General features: G+C 31.3%; 1 protein-coding gene across 2 annotated transcripts; it reads left to right on the top strand.

Annotated features, from left to right (window-relative positions):
- The first annotated feature begins 14,554 nt into the window (after positions 1-14,554).
- Positions 14,555-16,467, top strand: LOC104904264 (GATA transcription factor 7). 2 transcript variants are annotated; one of them, XM_019251558.3, is made up of 3 exons: positions 14,555-14,806; positions 15,071-15,372; positions 15,476-16,467. In XM_019251558.3, the coding sequence occupies exons 2-3, from the start codon at positions 15,091-15,093 to the stop codon at positions 16,142-16,144; spliced, it is 951 nt and encodes a 316-aa protein (XP_019107103.1). In that variant the 5' UTR covers positions 14,555-14,806; positions 15,071-15,090; the 3' UTR covers positions 16,145-16,467. The 2 variants fall into 2 exon arrangements, with proteins under 2 accessions (XP_019107103.1, XP_010690771.1); XM_010692469.4 differs by having other exon boundaries at positions 14,556-14,806; positions 15,032-15,372.
- Positions 16,468-16,742: the final 275 nt, after the last annotated feature.

Here is a 16,742-nt window from a genome sequence, read left to right as displayed (position 1 = left end):
TTAACATTTGATATCAACTATGAGTTTTGGTACCGGTAATAGCAAAGTAACTCTTACATTGGTACCTCCAAATAACAAATTTTTGCCCTTTCAAACTTTAGTACCTCGTGTGAGAAACCATTTTGACCAAATGATAAAACACCAACACTTCCTCTCTAGTCCATAGCATTAATAGACTACTTCCATTTCGAAGGTTTGGGGGTTCAAGGCCAATTAGATATGATAAAGGGAGATTCGAGGGCCAATACTACTTTATCTTGGGAGTTGGGACTAAAAGATTAAGGTTGCGTTTTGTTTTAAAACTTGAAATTTTGTTTTCCTTTTTAGAATCATCACCTATTCATCTCATATTGTCCATATTTCCTTAATAACTTTCTTATTTTTCAAATTCTAATAGTTTCTTAGTTAAATGCAACATTTTGTGTCTATACATTGTTCAATACAAATATTTAATTATGTATAAGTAAATAATAAAGATAATACGAATATATGCATTAAAATAATCAAATAAGATCCCATTTGACTATATAATTTCTTATACATTTACGAGAGAATATGGGATATGGTTGATAGATGAATACTGGTTACTATGGAGATGTTGTATATATTTAGAAAATAAAGTATAAATTTGTAATAATAACTTAATATGCTATGAGATCTTCTTATATTATACTATAGTATATTCTAGACTTTTTTTTGGACGAATTACTCATCAAAGAGTCCGAAAGAGTAATAAAATAGACGAAATTTAATTCGATTCTACATCTTTAAATATCATGTCCAACATACACTTTATCAATTAAAAATATATAGCTTGTATTCAGTACTTCATATGAATGAGTTGTAGAAAATAGAGAATAGCTCTCAAAATTAAACTATTCAAAAAACTGATAGAGAAATTTACATGAATCGTGACTCATAAGTCCTTTCTCTCTTTCTAAACTTTCTTTTTTCTTTCTTTAGGGCAATCATACTTAATAATTTGCACATGCAACTAGCTAGCATGATAGAAACATTGAAGATTTGGAGTGTTAATTACTGCATGGAGTATTCGTTATAGTGTTACTATCAACTAAAAGACCCAAAAGAAAAAGAGAGATTGGGGGTATAAGGGTATTTAAACTTCTTGATCTGAACCAAATTAAAACATTAGTATAAAATTTATTCTAAAGTTTGTTTCCAAACACATACATGAAATAAATATAATTGTCAAAGAATTAACTCAATCAAAAGTTTAAATTGATGGTTGGAGTCCCAAGAATAAACTAGAATTTTTTGCACGCGATGCGTGCTTGAATTTTTTTCGAAACAGAAACTCGATTTTCTGTAGCATAAGAGTCAAATTTTAAACAATAGACATACAAAGTATAATTGTTTTTAGTTGCAAAAATTGATTGGTTCAGTTTCTTTCACTTAAGTCTCTCACCATTCTTTTTTTTTTTTTACTTTTCAAAGTTAAATTCTATGAACAAAATAGAAATTTCATTGAATTTATTTATGATTTCTGATATTATAATTTTTTAGTTGATTTTTGAATTAAGTACAATAATTCATAAATTGTAAAGAAAGTGTACACTTTGATTTCAAGTCAATTTTTTTCATAGGTTGTAGTTTGTAAGTGAATTTTTAAGTTTTTGTAAAGTTTCCTCATTTTAGTGATTTGCATAACGTGAATTATGTAATTTTATGATTTTAGTTGACTTGTGAGTGATTGTTATAATTATATTTTTGGTATTTTTGTTTGAAGCCCCCTTTGATTTGTAAGTGAATTTGTAATTTAGAATGGGAAGGAGGGCAAAATAGACAATTCAAAAGAGGACACCATAGAGCGAGATTCATACTTTATCACGCCCCTTCGCACGAGAGCCCATTGTGCATTCCTCATGTCTGGCGGCTAAATGAGGGGTGGATGAGATTTGAACCCGTGACGTTTATGTCACGCCTCACGCTGGCTCTAATACCATGTCAAATGATCAACTCGACCAAAAACTTAAACGGATGGTTATTAGAGTCCTAAAACTAAATTTATACTCTATTAATAATGTTGTTGTTTGGTGGTTAAACAACCAAAGAAAACCGATTTGTCAACTCGTGGATGCACTTCAAAATTGGGTAGCAGTGCTTATCAAATAATTTTCATTTGATTGGATTAAACAATGTGACCGACACTTGCCAAGCTCATGCACTGATAAGTGATGGTAACCTCACACACTTGTGATGTTCTTGACTCACATTTGAGTATATATACTTAATAAATCATGCTATATGACTTGATTTGTGGTCTAATTGTAATTAGGCGGCAGAACTCTTACGTATTATTTTGATTTATATAAAAGTATACCCAAATTTAGGGTAAGACATGTTATAAAAGTAAAAAGTGTATGATAATTGATGATTAAAGTTAGGCCTTGTTTGGTAGTAATGTAAAATTTTGCCAACTTTGATCGATTTTTTTAGGTAAGTAACAAAAAAAATTGACGGAAGCTAAGTAATTTCTCACATGCCTTTTAGTTAATCTGGAAAGACTTTATCATTCGACACATAAATAAAAATGTATTGCTAAATTTAATAAGCATGTCATAACAATTAATACAAATAATTTTGAATGATCAATATATATCAACTCATCAAAGAAACCAATTAGTCATACAAAAAACCAAATGAACTCAGACATTAGCAAACAAACAACATGCAAGTAGTTATATTAAAGAAATTTTGAGTTCCATTATTCTTCAAATCGGTTAGATCCATTTGAAAATCTGCCACTTTAAATAAACATTACTTATGATATTATCATATACTACCTCTGTTTTTATTTAGTTGCAACATTTTGACTTTCACGCTTGCCAATGTACAATTTCAAATCGTTTTATCTCTAATTGTATGTAAGTAAAAATTATAAAAATTTGATATTATGAAAGCTTACATCGAAACGAATCAAACAAGACCCACATGACTATATTTTGTTTAACATATAAATCAATAAATGTGGTCAAATAAGAGAACATGAATAGTGCAATTTGTCAAACGTTGCAACTAAAAGAGAACGGAGGTAGTATTATGTATTGCAACTAGACATGTTAATTGGACCATATTAGAGTTATGGTCAATATATTATATTAGAGTCCTAAACTAATAAGGAAACGAGTATCGCTTGAGTTACTCTAAGTCATCGGTTATCACTAATGGAGTTAATTTGGGATAAAACACAATAATTGTTGGGCCCTAGAATTTACGTGTTAGATTTCAAGTACAAGGAATCAGTTATCACAAGCGAGCATATGGTGGGAGGAGTTGACTCAATCTTTAACAAATTAAGAGAGAAATAAGGAGGCAGATAAGGAGATAGAGCTGCCCCCTATTTTGAAGGAAGCACTACAACAACAATCAAGACTTTCTCTCGGTCAAGTATAAATAGGAGATAAGTAGTTTATTTTAAGGGGATTAGTGACCATTAACTAATATTCTCTCTTTAGCTCACATTAACTCTCTCACTCTCTAAGCCATTTTTTCCTCTCTCATTATTATTCATTGTTACGAAGGGAAGAAAACACTACCATTGTAATATAATTCCTCATTGTAATTGACGGCGTTGGCCTACTAGTGGATTGGTGATCAAGAGTGTCACCCGCAGTTTTTCCCATCATTTGGGTTTTCCGCGTCAACAATTCGTTTGTCTTTTTATTGTTTTATTTCCTTTACGTATTTCATTTATTCGTTAATATTGTTTGCCATAGTATAAAGATCTCGTTGTTGGTTCCCTTTGTTCCTTTTGCGTACTTGGTACAAAATCGGCATAAACAATTTGGCGTCCACCGTGGGGCCTTCAGCAAGATCTTTATACATCGTTCATCACTTTCTTTTTGTCTACTATTTCGTTTGTACCTTCTCTTTTTTTTGTGTTTGCAATGGCAGGAGATTGGGTAACCACTCAAGAAGTCATAGATGAACTCAACCGCGTCAAGGCTGCTATGGCGGAATTGCAGAATAGCTATGTCGCATCATGTATGGAGAATCAAAGCCTGAAATCTGCTCAAAAGTCCAAAGGCTCTAAGCGCCGCAACATAGGCGACATCGAGCATGACGCCGACATCGAGCAGCGTCTTCAGCGACTAGAAAACATGATCGCCAGAATTCCCGGCGTCCCTCACCCTATGGAGAAAGCGACGCTTAACAGCTATGCGGACTCACCTTTTGCTGAATTTATTGCCATGGTCGAGGTTCCAAAGCGGTTCTCCGTCCCAACCATGAAGATGTACGACGGCACTACAGATCCAAATGACCACGTCGCCCAATACAAACAACGAATGATCACCATCTCAGTTCCTCGTAGCATGCGCGAGGCATGCATGTGTAAAGGATTCGAATCGACGTTGACTGGACCAGCCCTGCAGTGGTTCATCCACCTTGGCAACGACACTATCTCTTCCTTTGCTCAATTGATTAATATTTTTAATTTACAGTTTGCTAGCAGTCGTGAGATGGAAAAACAGGCTAGTGACTTACATAGAATCGTGCAAAAATCTGATGGATCCTTTTTGCACGATTTCAGTCGTAAGATGGAAAAACAGGCTAGTGACTTACATAGAATCGTGCAAAAATCTGATGAATCCTTGTATATGGTTGGTTTCATCAATATAATGTGTAATCAATTTTGGCTAAATCATAGTATAAATTTTCAATTTTCTCCTTGCATGGTCAATCTTCCAAAACGATTACATTTTAGGAAAAAGGACTATCATGTGACATCTTAAAAGTGGATTAGTTTTTCACTAAAATGGATTTCATTGTTCTCATATTTTTCATATAAGAAGTTTTCTCATGTAATCTATGATCATGATGAAACCATACGAGTAAGTGGTGGGGGAGTGATGGCTCTCAAACTCGACTTTTGATATTCGAAGAGGGTTCGGTTCTCATGCCAACCATTTCATAACTTAGGAGGGGAATAAGGGTGGGTTATGAATCGATAAATTAGGTTAGATCCTAAGATAAGGTAGCCATGCATGGCCTAGTCTCGAGCCCTATGATAGAGTAATAAAATTATTCATGGGACTCTAACCATCAACTTGAACTTTTGATTGAGTTGGTCCTTCGACATGGTATAAGAGCCAACGTGACATAAAGATTACGAGTTCAAATCTCATCCACCCTTCTTTTTAAGTGGAAAATTTAGCGCCTGATATGACAAAAAACCTATACTGCATTTACATTTCAAGCCTAATGAAATTAGGAGACCAAGCAACAGAGAAATAGATTAAAGAAAGAAAAGGAAAGAGAGAGAAAAGGAGTGATATAGTCTACTAAATTTAGTGATAGATTTTATTCGGACGAAAAGCAATGTCGTTATGGGTAAGTTGTCACTTAAGTTAGTCGTGCATACGACCTGACATTTCAATTCAATATGTTTCATATAGTCTCCCTCTCGTCCAACCGTCGGCAAATTTATATAAAGGTATTGCTGATATCTTAATTTATTAACGAAACTCCTAGACATGTAACCACATTTTGGATTGAAAATGACCTTTTCCTACATTCTTAACCCCTCACCTTTGTGTTCAAATCTCAAGGTTGTGCTTCCATTGTCATGAAGTAATCGTTCACTTGTTCAAACTAAAATGTAGTTAAAAATTAATATTATAATCATATTTACTAAGTCTCTTTATAACTTCGGCAAAGGAATTTAAGGTGTCCAACTAAGCAAAAGGCTAAAACTCGAACATGTTAGTTTTAAGAAAGTAAATGAATGTGTAGTTGTTTGGTTTACAATATAGGAATGAGACTTCATAAGATATTGCATTTCTTAGAAAATAGAAACATTGTAGTTATGTAGATGTCAATTGGCTAAGTTGGTTAGAGTCGTGTGAGATGGTGTCTAAAACCTGAGATCAAATCTTGTCTACATCATTTGTTCTTGTGGCCCTCTCTATTCTAAAAAAAATAATGGAAGCAATTGTTTACTTAGGTGGCTAGGTGATATGAGATCCATTTAGATAGGTGCTACTTCACATACTTCATATTTCCAATATCGACCAAACAAAAGTTCGCACTTCCTATAAAACGCTACAACATGAGATAATCACTTCATAAGATATATTGACCTTCTATATTCAAGTAAGCAACCCTTTATTCACTTTAATATTTTTTCTTGATTTTTTTTTTAATTTCTTAATTTTTCTAAACTTTTTGAATTAATCCTACCTTTTTCTTGCTTTTCAAAACTACTCTCCATTTTTTGTTAAATTTTACAAAAGACAAAAAAAAATTGTTCTACGAACTTTTGTTATTTAGTCCTAACTATTATGAACTTTTAAAATTTCTTTTATTTTTCTTAAAAAAAGTGATAGTAAATTAAAAAGAACACACTCTCGAACTGTTTTTTGCTAACAAAATCTATTCTTCTCCTTTGAAATTAAATTTCTTTTTGGTTTAAGGCCTAATTAAGACGTCGCACAAAGATGTTATCGAAACTTGAAAGAATGAGAACTCAACTAGAAGTGAAATAACATTAGACATATATTATATCTCTAATGCGAAAATTAGGGGAAAGTAACAAAATACGTGTCAAATTAGAAAAACACGCAGTTAATATATATGGATTTATCCATAATATAAATTTCTATAAGATGACGACCGTTACATTTTTTCTAATTTCATAAAAAATAAGAGGAAAAATAAGAAAGTGGCTAAAGGATGAATTTATCTCAATTGAATTTATTAGTCTTCATTGACGCTAATCAACTTTAATTTTACCTTATATTTATACTTAATTCAATTTAATTAAACATAATCATCTAATTTTTTAAGGTAAAGAAATCGTACAAATTCGAACTTATAACCCGTCGTTTACAACGCCTTAATCTTAACCACTAGGTCAAGACATTCGAGGAATTCGATTCTTCCCATGTTGCTTGTTGGGCAGTCCGATCACCCATGCCTGTCCTGCTAGGCTGTTTATTAGTACTACTACTAATTCTATTTGGAATAAGAAAAAGAAAGCTGCCATATTCTGGAATTTAGAATAATGCGTAACAGCCTATAATGGCGGCAAATTTAACGCGGTAATGTTTTCTTCCCTTGCCCTAAATATCTCAAACTTGGAATTTTATTCTATCCATTCCTTAACTCTTTAATTTTCTCCTCCATTAATTTCTTTTTTATTAAGTTTCCATTTGCGGCGGCTTGAAATCAATCAGCCAATTGCGCACACGTATGAGTTATGACATTGAAATTGGAGCAATTTTGGAAATATTTTTTAAAAATAAATAAATAAATATTAACCCTTGTTTTTCTTTTTTTGAAAATAAAAAATTTATGAGTTTTTGGCTAACACAAAAAAAAAAGCATAGAATTGTTAGAAATTTAATTTTTGTAACTTCAATTTAAGTGAGGCCTTATTTAGTTATCTAAAATTTCACAAAATATTACATAAGGCAAACTTACAATAATTTATTGTAAAATCACTTTAGTTATTTTATATTAAAAGATCAAAAGATGATTCTAACTATTATTAGTGTTATCTTTGAATATCTTACAGCAAGTTGTTGTGTATCTATACTTATTCTCACTAGGGGTGTAAAGTGAGACGAGTCGAGTGGACTCGATGACTCGGTCAAAACTCAACTCGAGTGAGCTTAACTCGAGATGTTTGCGAGTCAAGTTGAGCAACTCGATACTCGACTTGAAAACGTGTAAAAAGCTCGAATATTCAATTATTTATATTAAAATACCTAATTTTAACATATTTTCTACCTTAGGGTTACTTTTAACTGAGGCACTTGCAAGCTACTTAAGATATATCTGATCAAGACTCGACTCAGTAAAAGCTCGATTGTAACTCGACTTGGGTGAGTTCGACTCAACTCGAAATGCTAACAAGTCGAACTCGAGTCGCATCATTTACACCCCAAACTCTTACCTAAAACTTGTTCTTATTGCTCGAGATATCTATCTATAGTTCTTTTTTAAAAGGTATAAATGAAAAACATTATCATAAAGTTGTATGGTTGGCAAAAAAACACACATAAAGTTGCACTATTTGAGAATTTTTTGTTTTAAAAAATAATATTAAGAATACAAAAATTATTAAAAGAGACGGTCTAATTTTAATATAAAAGTAGAACTAGTCACTAAATAAATTAAACTAGTCACTGAAAGAAATTATCCTAGTCACTATTGGGCTAATTTTTTTTTTAATATTAGGCTTACCATTGCCTAATTTTAATTTAAAAATAGACGGTCTCTTACAAGACAAACACTTAAGAATATACTCAAATCAAAACCGTGAAAATATTGTCGGATTAATTCTTAATGATATCTTTAGTATATACCCATGAATATGATTTCAAATCCTTTGAGCACACAAGAATACAGAATAGAATGTGATATCTTTGAATATTTTAGGGCATGTTCTCTCCAATTTATTTTCAGTTAAGTTCAGTTCAATTCGATACAGTTCAATTCGGTTCAGTTTTTGACAATATTTTTTACTCTCACATATCACTATTCATTTCAGTTCAGTCAGTTTAACGGCTTTATATCGGAAAAAAAAAACATAAAAAAGTAAGAACTAAAGGTAATTGCCTAAGATGTATTTTTCCTCGCCATTATATGAAAAAGTTCAAAAAGTGGAAGATCAATTTATACAAGTAATAGAAAATTATTGTGTTTTGAAAGGGGAGAAGCGAGCACATGATAACGGATTGTCGTCAAAGGGAATTAAAAGTGAAGCACTAACATTATTGTGTTTTGTTTTACCATGTGAGTATAATCCGATTTTGCTAGTAATAGAAAATTTTGTGGTTTGTCAATAAAATTAGGCATTTTTTTTTATTCATACAATGTGATGGTGGGTGGAACTTCTATTATTATCCATTAATGGTTTATTGCGTGCTTCGTTTTCAACTATGTGATGATTAGTGAAGGTTATATTGTCACTTTGTGAATGTGTTTACGGATAAATTAAGTAAGATACTCCTTTAAAACTAAGCTTAGTTTCTTTGTTGGAACAAGCTACAAATTATTATTAATGACTAGCTCGGACCATTATTATAACAAATCAAAATCTCAGATGTACATATAGTATGAGGAATACAAGCAATACAATATACTTGATCCGTTTCTAAATACATATAATATGCATTTATACGGTAATCGCTATTCATCGACTAATAACTTTATCCCATTTTTTTTTTTGTGAAAGAGAAAATTTCATTAATTGAAGGTCAAACGGCATCTACAATAGGTATTAAAGTAAAACAAGATACAATTAAACAAGACTAAATCAAATTCGTCTTCGAATAAACTACAATGAACCAGATTGAACAATACAGCACAACGCTCTTGTATTTGCTGAATCAAGCAGCTATTGATGAGGAAGTCTATCATTCTGATATATTTTGGGAAGAACATTCTTGATCGAGTCAGGTTGACCGCATCCGAGATTCCAATACCTTCATGTTGAGTCTCGAACTTCAACCAATGAAAATAATATCTCATACCTAAAAACAAAAGAACCATACTCACAACTCCCATAGGGGAGAAGGAGATTTCCAAAATAGAAACTAAAAACCCCATAACAGGGTTTGAGAAACTCTCATTAAGAGAGACTAATTTATTGAACAAAAAAAGAAAATGAATTAAAAACTGGAAATAAAAGGGAAAAAGGGGCTTACCATGGATGAAAACATCCATGACAGCCCCTAATTGATGAATAAAGGGTAGGGGAGGCTAGGGTTTGAGAGAGAGAAAAAGAGAGAGGAGGCTAGGGTTTGTTTAACTTTATCCCATATTATGTCACATAAGATGTATAAGTAAAATATAGTTAAAGTATGGTTTTATTTGATTTGATTTAATGCTACTTTATTTTATGATATCAAGTTATATATTTTTCTTTTACTTTACATGGTTAAATATATTAAGGAAGAAAGTATACATTGAATAGACATATGTATAAAATATTACATGTATTTAATAATGGAGAAAGTAGATAACGTTCTGGTTGGACTGACCTATGTTAACAACCTAATTCTCAATAGTTTCTAGAGACTGATAATGATCTAGGAAATTTTGATTGCGAAAAACATATTATATTTTATAAAGGGCAAACAAATTTGAAATCTATAGAGGAGGAGAACAGTCAATTATAGTACTTCTTCCGTTTCTAAATAAGTGCAACACTCTTTGTTTTCACGTTTGCCAATGCATTATTTTAACCATTAATATCTTCAATCATCAATAAGTAAAAATTATAAAAAGTTGATATTAAGAAAATTCACATTCAGACAAATCTAACAAGATCCCACATGACTATGTTTTTCCTAAAATGTAAATCACCAAAGCTAATTAAAATTTAAACTGTGAATAGTAAATACTATGCAAATGTTGCACTTATTTAGAAACGGAGGAAGTAGAAAATATCAAAAAATCAAAATTTATAAGGAAGTATTTGAGAAAAAGAAAAATCAATTAAGTGGGACAAGATACCTCAATTCTATATAAATCTTTAACTGTGACCTAGAAGTTTAAGTTTGACGCCTATTTACAAAAGGTGGGTAGCTATTCAAAAACAAACTTGAATCATGCTAATTATAGAAGGTTAAGTTTGACGTGGTCCATCAAGTCAAGGCTCTTCCACTAGCAGATGTTATGTTTATTATTCATTCATTAAGTGAAATTTGTATAAAGATGCATAATCTAGTACAAATGCATAGATGATAGTTGTAAACTAAAACAATTTTTTAGTGGCTCGTGATTACCAAACTATTCAAATTTGTGTGAATATGAATTAGCAATAGGCAAACCAAGTTAAGATTTAACATAATAATTTATTGTAATTAATTAAATTAAAGTACAATCCAACTCGTCAAGTTGGTTCGAGTCAGGTTTGACATACTTATTTGCAATTATTTTCTAAATTTGGTAATATTTGAGATTTGAGTCGAAATTCTATATTGAAACCTCAATTAAACGAATTAATTTTCGAGTCGATTTAAAAGTGGGTCAAATTTGTCTAGTATGAAATTGAATATCAAAGTATTAGAATATTATCAGATAAGAGCCTCAATATGGATTGAGAGTATTCTAGCTAGTCTCATTATACTTTGTACTTACATTTTTTTAGTGGTAAGGAGAATGACTTTGGCTAATTATACTTCAATTTCCATAATTTCTCGATTTTATATTTGTTACTAAGCACTCGAGACTCAAGAGTAGGAGGAATGTGAAGGGGTCCTTACCTCCAAGCATGAAACACCCTTAACAACCAGTCAACCCTACTTGATAAGATTCAAAACTAAACGTACCTTGCTTGATTAATACTCTAGACTAACTCCAGCTTGAACTCTTTTGACTTAGTATTGCTAACTCGGTTGCCAATATATTTTAACTTCTACTACAAAAACTCGTTAATCTAGAACTTGTATTTAACTTTCGGTCAAATGTAAACGTCTTTGTAAATCAAGTCATGAAGTCAATAAAATACAACCTCTACATATATTCCAAAGGTAAAGTAGAAAATTAAAAAGAAAGATACAGTGGAAAAAGGAGAGAAAAGTTGTACTATGATACAATTATATACAAGTGGTTGCAATTACGTAAAAACTACAACAGCGAGGGATAGTCTCGTGGTTAGAGTTTTCCTCACGATTTCATGAAATTTTGAATTAATTTTCACCCTTAACAAGCAACTGAGCAAGTTCAGATCCCATTTATTCCCCCTAACTTGTCAAGGCTTATTCTATTATCTTATTAAGAAAGAAAATCATGTAAAAACTTTTTTTTTTCATAATTTACATAAAAACTTCTCTTTTTATATAATTCACGTAAAAACTTTATTATATAAAGATATACAAAAATTATTAAAAAAGACGGTCTAATTTTAATATAAAAATAGACCTAGTTACTAAATGGATTAAACTAGTTATCGAAATAAATTAACTCAGTCATTATTGGACTAGTTCTCTTTTTAATATCGGGCTTATCATTGTCTAATTTTGATTTAAGAATAAACGGTCTCATACAAGACAAACTCAACTAGCAATCTGGCATGATGATTCAGGAAGGAGGGATCAAGTGATATTATGGGACACAACTTCCATCGGATTGGACCCAAGATTAATATTGAAAAATCTACGTGTAACGGTGTAACTGTGGATTCGGTCCAAATATCCGGGCCTACCCGCATTAGGACCCTCTCTTAGTCAAATTCCACACTTATTTTTCTTTCCCTATTTTGCTTGAGTTTGTCTTGTGAGAGGCCGCCTACTTTTAAATTAAAATTAGGCAATGGTAAGCCCAATATTCAAAAGAAAATTAGTCCAATAATGACTAGATTAATTTCTTTAAGTGACTAGTTTAATTCATTTAGTTACTAGGTCTACTTTTATATTAAAATTAGACCGTCTCTTTTAATAATTTTTGATTTTGCTTAGCAATCAAAATCACAGTTGTTAATCACAAACTTGGAAAAGAAAGATTTATCACGTCATAAATAAATTATACAAATAAATACAAAAACGTATAAAAATCTAAATTGTATTCACTGCCTTCAAATTTGACTATTATTTTAGACGCGTATTTCATTTCATATTGTGATACATATAATTATTTTTTGAATTTTAAACCGTAAGAGTAGTAATGTACTAATATTACTAGTTTGGGTGTGGATTCATTAGCATGTAGGTATTCTAGATGATCACTTTATATAGAAAAAAGAAAAAAAAGATTATGCTATAATCAAAATAATGTGAAAGCTGCACAAATCTATAAAGGAAAAACTAATAATAACATATTATAATGTATAAAATATTATTGTATTGATTAGGACAATAGTATTTTTACATTTTTTTTTTCGAATTATATTATAAGATTATAAAATAATAAAACTTTCCGATTATATACATTTAGCACACGAGATCTTGTTCTTCCTTATCAAGCTAAAAAAAAATTGAGTAACTTAACTTTTTGCTTTCTTTAGAAATTCTTATCCAAATTTTGAAATATCTATTACGATTCGTATCCAAATCTTCTCCATGCCATATATAATTGCTTTTATCTTATTTTCGAATTCACAAATCAAGTTAAAACACGCAGATTCAAAATTAATGACAAAATCGCACAGAAAAGAATCATGAGTCTACACTTTTGGTATAATGTCAATATATAACATAATATTCATGTCCGAACACTGCAATTCCAAAATAATCTTCCCAACTAAATCCAATCCAGAAATAAAACATAAAAAAATAATGAAAATGATATAGAGTTATTGATAGAGGGGAAAACGTGTTTCATTTATTTATTTCTTTAAAATAAGCCATTCATTTTGTTTTTCCCAAAGTTAAATCAATTCACTGATAAAAAGTCATGCAACATCTACAAAGAAATTTGAATGAATGAATCCAACAAATATAATATACAACAAACTAAATCACGCCGTGTAATTATTTTCTTTTTTTTATCAATAAACCAATTTCACGATACTCCACCAACATAATAAACTTTTAAAAAATCAACCATAAGTAATCCAAATATGGGAATTGAACTCATTACTCCATTGATATATACAGTAATGGAAAGTCATACAAACATTGAAAATGATATAGAAATTAGTGATAGATCGGGAAACGTGTTTTATTTATTTATTTCTGTAAGATAAGCCGTGCATTTTGTTTTTCTCAAAAGTATAATTAATTCACTAATGAAAAGTCATACAACATTTACAAAATAAATAAATAACTTAATTCGACAGACAGATTACACAACAAACTAAATCATGTCGCATAATTATTACCATATCACGACTGCATATCTGAAGCGTCAATATTAGTAGCATGAATGAAATCTTTTAGATTGACATTTTGAATCATCTTATAGGCTTATTGTCATTATTATAAATGCCGTACGATATTTCATTAATGATAATTTCCTATTCCCATTCAAAAAAATCATACTACGTAATTTTCTCTATTTGTTTCACAATACTCCAACATACTAAACTCAAAAAAATCAACTACAAGTAAACCTAGCATAAGATAACTGAACTCACTACTCCATTAATAATGTGATATATTACCTCTATACTTTGTTAATTTACCCGTATTCCTTTTTGGAATGTCCTTTATTAATTTAACCATTTCTTTTGTTTCTATTTTTAAAATGAGACTACTAACTTCCTATCACACATACTTTCAACTTCAGCATAAAATAATAGTTTCTATTTCCTTCTATGTCCTACAATATTGTTTCTCCTAAAACGTTGTACTTAGTTTACCCATTTTTTTTTTTCTAATTTAAGACTGGGACTACTATCTTTCCATCACACACACATTTAACTTCAACATAAAAATAATAATTTCTCTTTCCTTCTATATACTACAACATTATTTATCCTAAAACTTTATTCAATAAAACAGGTAAATTAATAAAGACCGAAGGGAGTACGCACAGTGTACACTCAAGCAACGCGGTCCAAAAACTTATTGAAATCAACAACACAAAGTCACAAACACAGATAAATTAAACAGCAAAGGGGCGAAAACATGTGTTTGTGTTTAGGTAACCCTAGAGAAGAAAAAAAAAAAAAGTAGGAGCGGCTAAAAGGGTAATAAAGTAATTTCACTTAATAAGATAAACCATTAACTCACCCACCTATCCCGCCCTTGAATTAGCCTTTTCTTTGAGTGGTCTTCTTTCTTTTTCCCCCATCCTTTCTTCCTTACCCACCTTCTTTTTCTCTCTCCTCATAATAATTTCTCTTCTCCAAACTTTCTTTCATTTCATTTCATACCCACAAAAAACACTTCAGGTAAAATTTCATTTCATTTCATTTAATTAATCCTTTTTTTCTTTTTGGTTTTGTTTCATGTATTATTATGTATAATATAATTTCTAACAACCCTTATTTTTTAAATTTTTTAAAAAATAAGGGTTGTTTGAAACTATGAATTAAATTTCTGGAAACGCCCTTTAATTTGCACTCAATTAAATTAAAAAACGCCCAAATTAATTTTGGTATGTATATTTTTCGCAGTTATATATATTTTATATATATATACACATATTTATATAGAGAAAAAACGAAGTGCGTGCATGGAGGCTAGAGCGCTAAAATCAAGCTATTCGTCAGAGTTGGCCATGAAATCAGTGAACCCACAAAATCAAGTTGAGAGTTTTTGGTGTGTTACAGGTTTACCAACTGATGATTTCTCCATTGATGACTTTTTTAACCTTCCAAATGAAGAACAAAATGTTGATGGGTCTTCTTCTTTTTTTGAGGAAGAAGAAAAAGACTCATTTTCTCTCTCCTCTCAAGACCCTATCGATGATTCCAACTCTAATTCTACCAACTTCTCTCCTGGTCTTGCAATTCCGGTAAGTTTTTAGGGTTATTTTCGTCTTTTCACTTTCCCCCACTCTCGTTATTTTTTTTTTAAAAATGTTTTTTTAAACGTATAAAAAAATTGAATTTTGACAGGTTGATGATGTTCAAGAGCTTGAATTATGGTCACATTTAATGGACGATTCTATCCCTGACCCAACACTTGCATGTCCATGTCCAAATCTCATCTTAGACACGACCCGGTCTAAACCGGGTTTTTATAACAGTTTTATGAACCGGGTTGAACCGGTGAGTAAACCGGGTTTAGCATTTATACCATCAGCGGTTCCAGTGAAACCAAGGAGCAAACGGTCTAGAACAACAACCGGTTCATGGGTATTCGGTTCATCATATTCATATCATAAAAGTGAATCATCTTCATCGCCCGTGTCGACACTTCTATTCCCTCCGCCCGTTATGCAATTCAGCTTCGGCAAACGGGCGGCGGGGATTAAAAAGCCGAAGACGAAGCCGCCACGAGCTTCGTCTTCGGCTAGCTTAAATTCATTTTCAATCCACCAAAGGAGTTGTAGTCATTGCCAAGTGACAAAAACTCCGCAGTGGAGAGCCGGGCCAAGCGGCCCGAAAACATTGTGTAATGCATGCGGAGTCCGGTTTAAGTCGGGTCGATTGTTTCCGGAGTATAGACCGGCGTGTAGCCCGACTTTTTCGAGTGAAGTTCATTCAAATAGTCACAGGAAAGTGTTGGAAATGAGGAAGAAAAAAGAAGATGGTTCAACAACAACTCCAAAGATTTTGAGTTAGTTTTTAGGAGAGAGAAAAAATGAAATTTGTGAACCGGGTTCGGGATATATCCGGTTCAGTTGTACAATTTTTGGTGGTGGTTGGCGTCGGTAGGCAGGTTAGTTGTAACAAAAAAAATTAGAGTGGGGGTGGGGGAGTTAATTTTTAGTACTCCTAGTTTTTTTTTTTTTTTTTAAATTTTTAGTATTAGTATAATTATCTTTGCTTAGTTTAATTTAATTTGTTGTAGTTTTTTTTGATAAGGAGAATTTGTTTTAGTTTTTACTATTATAAACTAGTTATATTTAATTTTAGGTTTAATTTGATGCGAAGGTTGATTTTTATTTTTTTGGCTGACTTTTAGTAAAGTAATGCTTTTATTTTACATATATATATATATATATACTAGTTTTTTATGTACGCTATGCGTGCGATAACATATATAGTTCTTCATAATTCATATATAATACAGAGATAGAAATACGTGTATGTTTATTTGATGTTTTTATATGTTGCCTTATATAATAGAGATGTACCAAGGACCCTTGGGTCCAATGGTATTGCTTCTTATCTTTCACATGGGAGACCAAGGTTCGTATTGTGGAGGAAGCAAATTTCA

This window comes from Beta vulgaris, chromosome 9 (assembly GCF_026745355.1).
Source record: "Beta vulgaris subsp. vulgaris cultivar EL10 chromosome 9, EL10.2, whole genome shotgun sequence".
NCBI classification, from domain to species: Eukaryota; Viridiplantae; Streptophyta; class Magnoliopsida; order Caryophyllales; family Amaranthaceae; genus Beta; species Beta vulgaris.
The sequence above is the reverse complement of the archived record's forward strand: the minus strand, read 5'-3'. Positions and strand labels throughout refer to the sequence as shown.

What these genes read in the sequence shown, in the direction of transcription:
- LOC104904264 (XM_019251558.3), top strand. Translation starts at nt 15,091, where the DNA reads ATGGAGGCTAGAGCGCTAAAATCAAGCTATTCGTCAGAGTTGGCCATG. An exon ending in CTCCTGGTCTTGCAATTCCG is followed by an intron (nt 15,373 to 15,475) that starts GTAAGTTTTTAG and finishes GAATTTTGACAG; the next exon opens with GTTGATGATGTTCAAGAGCT.